This window comes from Tachypleus tridentatus, chromosome 13, assembly GCF_004210375.1.
Source record: "Tachypleus tridentatus isolate NWPU-2018 chromosome 13, ASM421037v1, whole genome shotgun sequence".
In the NCBI taxonomy this organism is placed as follows: Eukaryota; Metazoa; Arthropoda; class Merostomata; order Xiphosura; family Limulidae; genus Tachypleus; species Tachypleus tridentatus.
The window spans coordinates 151,259,291-151,267,075 of record NC_134837.1 but is presented as its reverse complement, the minus strand read 5'-3'; the positions used below and the strand labels follow the sequence as shown (position 1 = coordinate 151,267,075).

Genomic DNA, 7,785 nt, shown 5'->3' with positions numbered 1-7,785 from the left:
GTAATTAAATAACAAAATAATCAAAATAAATAAAAATTAGGCTAGCGAAATGGGGGTGCTCAATCCTATGACGTTCCACATCTATATCACCCTTCACTGCCTGCTGACTGTAGGAAGGTGACTGCTCTGTAAAGAAAAAAAGTAACAAAAAGAAAGAGAAAAAATTAAAAAAGGAAAAAAGGTGAGTTAAATAACATGAACGTGTAGTACATTATCATTATTATTACATTTTTCTAACCACTTGGTCTTACACTAAATATACTTGTAGTAAAAGAAACAATAAACAAACATAATTAGTCAGCTAAAAGGCTTATGGATTATAATATTGGTTTATATCACACAATTTCAACAAGAGAAAATAAAAAAAGATGAAAGTTAAAACTAAAAGTAAGAATTATTTTCTATATCCCAGGTTTCATGGCAAGCAACAGCTACGAATAGAGAGACATAAACAGGTATTTCACCAACAGAAGTAACAGCGTAGGACTAGATCAAGTGAAATTCACTGACAACATAACTTTGATTACAAAAATTGGCAAATAATAAAGTGTTAAAACTACAGTTGATTATTTAGCTATGCTGCCACGTTATGTATTTTTTAAAAGCAACAACAAAATATGATTGAAATTTAATAAATAGATACAGTAGAAAAAACGTATAGATTGTGGTTTTTAGTTCTATTGCTTGTTGTTATTTTGCTTGAATAAATAAGGGGCAAAGCTGTGATGAAAATGACAAAAGTAGAATGTTGAAAAACAAATACCCCCGTGAAATATAACATAGTAGATGAAAGCTGAAGTCAGTGTTATGAAAAGGAAGAACTAAAAACCATATTTTAGTATGCAGTAGCATCTAATCATTTTAATGAATAATTCACTGGTCAACAAAGTTTTTGTTGCATTTATATCAAACACTTGGTATTACATAATTTCTTGCCCTGATTTCAGATCTGAAGTTAGTTTTTTCCTCAGTGCTCTACTTTTTTTGCAATCAAGGTATTTGAAAATCTCAAAATTTCGTCATCATCACATTGACGTCGTAGTCTATCATGAAAAATGTGTGATAAAATATGTTATAAAACTCTTTAATATAGCTTGGTAATAAAAAAGAAAATGCAAGATAGTATAAATGTATTCAAGTTATTTATATAAATTCAATTTTATATCAAGTTATAATTCAATTTATTTATATAAAACTGATTCGTGGATAAGACATTTGCTACTATGAGGAGGCAAAGCTCAATTGCAGTCTACTCAGGCATGAATTTCCGCTTGTAGCTCTTGCGTTTGTGGACTGTCTCAGGGCATTCTCGTTTAATGCTCCAGCAGTAATCTGTCATCATATGTTTGCCCCATCTCCCTTGGTAACGCTCTTCCATGGTCTTGAGGTCCTGATGGAACCGCTCGCCTTGCTCGTCACTTACAGCTCCTGGGTTCTCAGGGAATCTATCAAGATGACTGTACAGGTAATGGAGTTTGACACTCATGTTACATCCAAGATCGCGAAAAGCTGACAACATATTCCTACAAGGGTTTCATAGTTGTCAGCTTTTTTATTACCGAGAAAGTTTGCCATCACCGCCACAAATGAAAGCCATGCAGTCCTTTCCTTGTCGTTCATCTTTCTGGCAAATTCTTGATCACGCACAAGTGCACGAATCTGTGGTCCATCAAAAACACCTGCCTTGATCTTCTCGAAGGACAAACCAGGGAGCACAGAAAATATGTGTTGGAAGCATTCACCGTCAGTATTCAACGCCTTCATAAACTGTTTCATCAAGCCCAACTTGATATGGAGAGGAGGAAATATGATCTTTCTCGACTGACAATTGGATCGTTGACAATATTTGGCATACCTGCCTTCAGAGTCTCACGTATGAGCCACTCCTTCTGGTTCCAGTGCTTTTCTCGAGCTCGGCTGTCCCACATGCAAAGATAGCAGGGGTACTTTGTAAATCCTCTTTGTTGACCTAGGAGGAAATTAACCATTTTGAGGTCCACACAAATTGTCCAGTTGTGCTCGTGGTATTTTAGTAGGTCAATCACAGTCGTAATGTCATTATATTCCTCTCGTAAATACACAGAGTGTCCAATTGGAACAGCTGCATAGACATTGCCATTATGAAGTAGAACGCACTTCAAACTTTGCTTATAACAATCTAGAAATAATCGCCAGTCATTTGGATGGTATACTGGCATCCCTAATTCTTGGAGAAGACCTGAGATATTATGACAATAAACAAACATATTCTCCTCTCTAAAAAATGGCAGAAAATCCTGCTCCCGATCTCGGAAGTATGACACTTTAGTTGTATGGCTCAGCTGATTCTTTTCTTGCATCCTGGAAGCTAACACTTCAGCTGCATTTTTGGAGAGACCCAAATCACGCACAAGGTCATTCAACTCTGGCTGGCTAAACTGTTGAGGAGTTAATGACTGTGGGGTCTCATACGAAGGATCGCCAGATTCTGAAAGTATTTCTTGAGTTTCATCAGCAGTCTCTTGCTCTTGGTCACTACCCACATCTTCAGATGGAAGAAATCCTTTAAAAACTGGGATTGGGAGCTCATCAGAGTGCAGAGTAGGTCGGATTGCTGAGGGGATACTAGGATATGAGATTTTGTGTCTGCTTTTCTTGCCAATGCCCTTTGTATTGACCAGACTAAAAATAGCAGTCAGTTGTGTAGTCCATCGGTTCTCGCCAGGTCATGGGAATTCCGAAAGGTAAACCCTTACGTTTCCCTTTTGTCCAGTCACGTAGCATTTCCTTGCAGTTATGACACACAATATGTAGGGCCCATTTTTTGTCTTGGTCACCAAGAGCAAGTCCAAAGTACGCTTTATATGCACGCCTCACAAACGATATTATATTACGCCTTTGAAGAATAAGCGTGAAGCATCCACAAATATAACAGAAAGCGTCCGGCTTGTTCTCACATTGACGTCTCATTGTAGCCGTGATCAGATCTGAAACAAAATCAAAACAATTTTAATATCTCTGTTGATAACATAAACGTGTAAGTAATTAATTTGACCACAGAATCTAAACAATTTTAATATCTCTGTTGATAACATAAACGTGTGAGTAATTAACACGTTTCCTGCGATGAGACCCACCGGTGTCTCACTATTGTCTTACCTTTAACTAAGTTGCAGGCTAGAGACAAGTGTAACGACAACCTCACGTTATCATAGCTCATGCAGCACTGAAGCTGTCAGATGTACAAGAACATCGCAGCAGTTGCCGGTTTACCAATATAGGCATCGCAGGAAACGTGTTAATTTGACCACAAACGGCTAGAATGAAAAACTTAAAATTGCATTAAAACTAGAGCATGTAGAGCTGAACCGTATTCATATTTGAATTTAGCAGGTCACAAAGGGTAAGAATGAGTAAAAAAAGCTTATGTAACTGAGATTTCGAAAAAATTTGTTCATTATAATCAACAAATGCATGAAATTTGGTAATTCTAAGAACTCTTGAGTAAAACCAAAGAATAATATATCAATCACTTTATATCTGACATCACTACCGACAAGATCTTTGACACAAAATCAAAGAATAATAAGGTGAACTTGGATATGATAGTACTGCGTATCTGTGAATACATATATATATATATATATATATATATAATAAGGTCAACTGGGATATGATAGCACTATGTATGTGTGTATATATATAATAAGGTGAACTGAGATGTGACAGTACTATGAGTGTGAACGTACATATATATATATGAGCACCCACATTTCGCTCTTCTATTTTGTAATCTAATTGTCTCTTTCTTATGTGAGACTAGTGAATTGGAGGTTAAGACTGATAGGCGGTGTATTCCCACCGCAATGTGGGCCCTTTTCAACAGTCACTACCAAAACCTAGAATACACTTCATAATCCCACTCTAGGACCTTTTCAAAAAGTGCAGAGTATTTTGTTTAGTCTTTAAATGTTAATTTGTTTTGTTTTTGTTTAAAAAATTATGGCTATAATATAAATAATCAGAGGTTGGGATTTGATGTTTCTAACGCAATTCTTACTTATGATTTTCTTTACTTATTTAACTTCATTTAAATGTATTTATTTAATTTCACTAAAATTATACAATAATAAGGTTAAGTGGGATATGATAGTACCATGTATGTATATATTTAATAATAAGGAGAAATGCAATATGATAGTACTACGTATCTGTGTATATATATATATAATTAATTTTTCTGAATAATTACGAGCCAGATTTGGCAGTCAAAGATAATTATTATTAATATTTTGTAAGTAATTTAAGATAATTCTTTATTTGAGTAACTAACTCACGCAGAAGTGTAAAAAATCCCATTTCGATGTACCAGAAATCAATTCAATTAAAAATGAAAGTATCAAACTGGGCTTATAATGATACATGAATACGTTAAAATACAAATGAGTCAAAGAAATAAAATGAATGTTGGTTAACAGTTAACCTTTATAATATTTAACATTTTAAAGCATTAAAATGAAGTAAGAATATGCCAAAACTTCAGTCAACTAAATAACAAACTGGTGATCTTAAATTTATATCTGGATACACGTAACATTGTTAGTTTCAAAACAACGTGTTCCGTATAGGAAAACGATTGAACAAAAACGGGTATTAATATTGTGAATAGTTTTAGAGTGGAATCTCTTCTTTTAAGCAATTAAAACTGGTACGCTTCAACCATTTATACCACTGCCTGAAGATGGTTCCTATGAGCTTAAACGTCACAATTTTAATTGCTTAAATGAAATGTTTCCATGTAAAGTTGTCCATGGTATTAAGTTCAATCACCCAGTAGATACATATCTCTTAACCCTCAAAACGATTTTTTTATATGTGTATATATATATATCGCTGTTCTGGGTTCTCTTTCGCAAATAAACACGACACTGATGCAAATCTCTATTATTAATATTATTTCAAGTTGGCCTGGCATAGTTAAGGGGTTAAGGCGTTCGACTCGTAATCTGACGGTCGCGAGTCCGAATCCCCATTACACCGAACATGTCCGTCCTTTCAGCTGTGGAGGCGTTATAATGAGAATATCAATCCCATTATTGGTTTGTAAAAGAGTAGCCCAAGAGTTGGCGGTGGGTGATGATGACTAGCTGCCTTCTCTCAAGTCTTACAGTACCAAATTAGGGATGGCTAGCGCAGATAGTCCTCGTGTAGCATTGCGCGAAATTCAAAAATAAACAAAAAAATATTTTGAGATTCATCGGCTGAAAAATTTTTTAAAAAATTCCGATTTTCAAAATAAAAGTGCTTTGTATTGGTAAAAATGGAAGTATTTACCAAGGGAAGAACTGGTACTGAAGAGCGAAGAAGGTGGTGGTAACTGAAATTTTCGTCTTCCATTAATAAATGATAGCATTATGTCTTGGTAATATTACGTTTAAAATGAATAAATATTTGAATTTTAACCGCAATAGACACACTTACAAAATAAAATACTTGTACAAAGCGTCTTATCCTTTCAATTTATTCAACATACTTTTAAACAATACACAAAAACATACATTGAATACATACAATTCATAGAACAAAAGCGCGATATTTAATAACTTAAATACACACATTACGTTTATTAAGCGTGCATTTTTCTTTTTGGTTTTAGCTATTTCATAATTTTTCATTTTAATTGTCGAAGTGGCGTTTTATGTCTTCATTATTATATTCAACACTGAGTCTATCTGTACCAATGACGTTTACGAATGAGTTTTAAACCGAATCTTTTAATCTGGGATCGTATGAACGTTTTAAACATTTAAAGAAATGTTACGTATGTTACTCAGATTAGTTTTTGTTTGAAATACCAACAACGAAATTGTTGCTAATTAACGGCTTTAGACAGCTTAACAAATTGTAAAGTGTTTTAATAACCATTAATGGGCGTAAGACAGACCATAGTGGGCGGGAGCAGCGACAACGGCCTTAGCGTAATGGGGAGCAGCGACAACGGCCTTAGCGTAATGGGGAGCAGCAACAACGGCCTTTGCGACGGGATGGGTATAAGCTGGAGCAGGAACAGGATCAGCGGTTATCTGGACATCAGCGGGGTTCTGGTTAGCGGTTCCGGGCTCGTTGGTCTTAATCCATGCGTGGAAGCCAGTTTCGTCAGCAACGTATTCGACGGTACGACTAATACCATAAGCATCAGTGTAGCCATAAGAGCCACGCTTGCTGCCGTACTCATCACCAGATTCTTGTTGCCAGAGGGCGCCATCATAGTCATTCTTAGCTTCGTAGCCAAAGTTGTAAGGTTCAGGTTTAGCCTGCAATGAAAAGTCAAAATGTATTAAATAATAACATAAGTATTAATTTAATTAATCACACTATTTCATTTTTTTATAAATGAGATGTTAAAGCCAAAATTAGCATAGAGTTATTATTATTACTACAATATCAATTTAATGTATGACCATGAATAAAAAAGCGGAAATTTTTCCTCTTGAAATAAAAACAAACAATATGCATTATTCAAATACGATATATTTTCCAGCTTAAAAAAAAAAAAAGCATACGTAGATATCAGTGTAGGCTGGGGCAGGATGGGCATAAGCTACCTTTACAGGATGGTAGACATCTTGGTAAGATGGGTCAGCATTGCCATATCCTGCTGGGAAGACACCAGCTCTAACAACAGCAACCAAGCACAAGAGCGCTACCTAAATAAGTAAAAATAAAATAAAATATTTAAAATAATCTTTCGTTTCCACTTGTGAAAGGAAGTTTATAATAAGTTATATCCTTTATGTGTTTTCTGCCTTAATCAAATATAAAACTGTTATTCATTTTTAAACTTTCTCACACACACACACACATATATATATATCCAAAAGACGTTTTATTTTTCGAATTCTTGATTAACTCTTGAAGAAAATATGCTTTGTTCTCGTTCTTATTCTGTATATCAGCTGATAGTGATGATGAAGTCGTGTCGACGAAAAACTGGTTGATACTAAATATCTAAAAATAAAATAAATTAAAAACTAATCTTTTATTTTTTTTTAGTGTAAAATATCTTAAGGACATTTTGGCACTAATTTATTTAGAACACTTAATAGTGTCAATTCTCCAGTACACAGATGATCAAAACAAAAACAATGAATTAGTTCACACAAGACTGTTGCACAGAACTCCTACCTTAAACAGCATTGCTTTATGTATTGACGGTTCTATCTCGGTTAGATCACGTATTGTTTGATGACGACCATGGAAATACTGAGCTTATATACAATTTTCTGTCCTCAATTGTTGTGTTGAAATAGCCAATAAAATGTGGGCCAGTTCATGTATACAATGCATTGATAATAGCGCACATTGAGCGAAGCTTATTAGTCCTGGTTTTAGTCTGCCCCGAAGGAAAGGCAGCCTCCCTAATTTTGAACACATACCAAACCCACCAGCGTTTTTTGCGGATAGACTTAAACACTATCGTTTTCCAGATCGCTACGTCATTGTCGTCAAGCAGACGAATTGTTATATTTGATTGAATATCCAAAAGAATGTAAAGCCACGTGATCTGACTATGCGTCTCCCCTCACCCTTCCACCCCCGTTTCACCCTATTTCACTTGTTGTTTTTTTGGGTCCCACATATCACCGTTATCGAATTAATCACTAATTCAGATGTTGAGCTAAGGTACTACAGTGATATCAAGATATGTGTTTCACCTAGAGCTTTTAGTCAATTTAACAGTTTTAGGGAGTTCTATTGAACCAGTAAAGTGATTTAGTTAAGTTTATAAGGTTGAATGCTGGTTTA

At 35.0% G+C, this 7,785-nt stretch overlaps 1 protein-coding gene across 3 annotated transcripts; it reads right to left on the bottom strand.

Moving 5' to 3' along the window:
* Window positions 1-5,484: 5,484 nt before the first annotated feature.
* Window positions 5,485-7,298, bottom strand: LOC143239040 (cuticle protein 16.8-like). Of its 3 annotated transcripts, none has more exons than XM_076479816.1 (4): window positions 7,165-7,298; window positions 6,543-6,686; window positions 5,982-6,293; window positions 5,485-5,951 (listed from the first exon to the last, which is right to left on the bottom strand). In XM_076479816.1, the coding sequence occupies exons 1-4, from the start codon at window positions 7,174-7,176 to the stop codon at window positions 5,904-5,906; spliced, it is 516 nt and encodes a 171-aa protein (XP_076335931.1). In that variant the 5' UTR covers window positions 7,177-7,298; the 3' UTR covers window positions 5,485-5,903. The 3 variants fall into 3 exon arrangements, with proteins under 3 accessions (XP_076335931.1, XP_076335929.1, XP_076335928.1); XM_076479814.1 differs by having other exon boundaries at window positions 5,485-5,981; window positions 6,012-6,293; XM_076479813.1 differs by having other exon boundaries at window positions 5,485-6,293.
* Window positions 7,299-7,785: the final 487 nt, after the last annotated feature.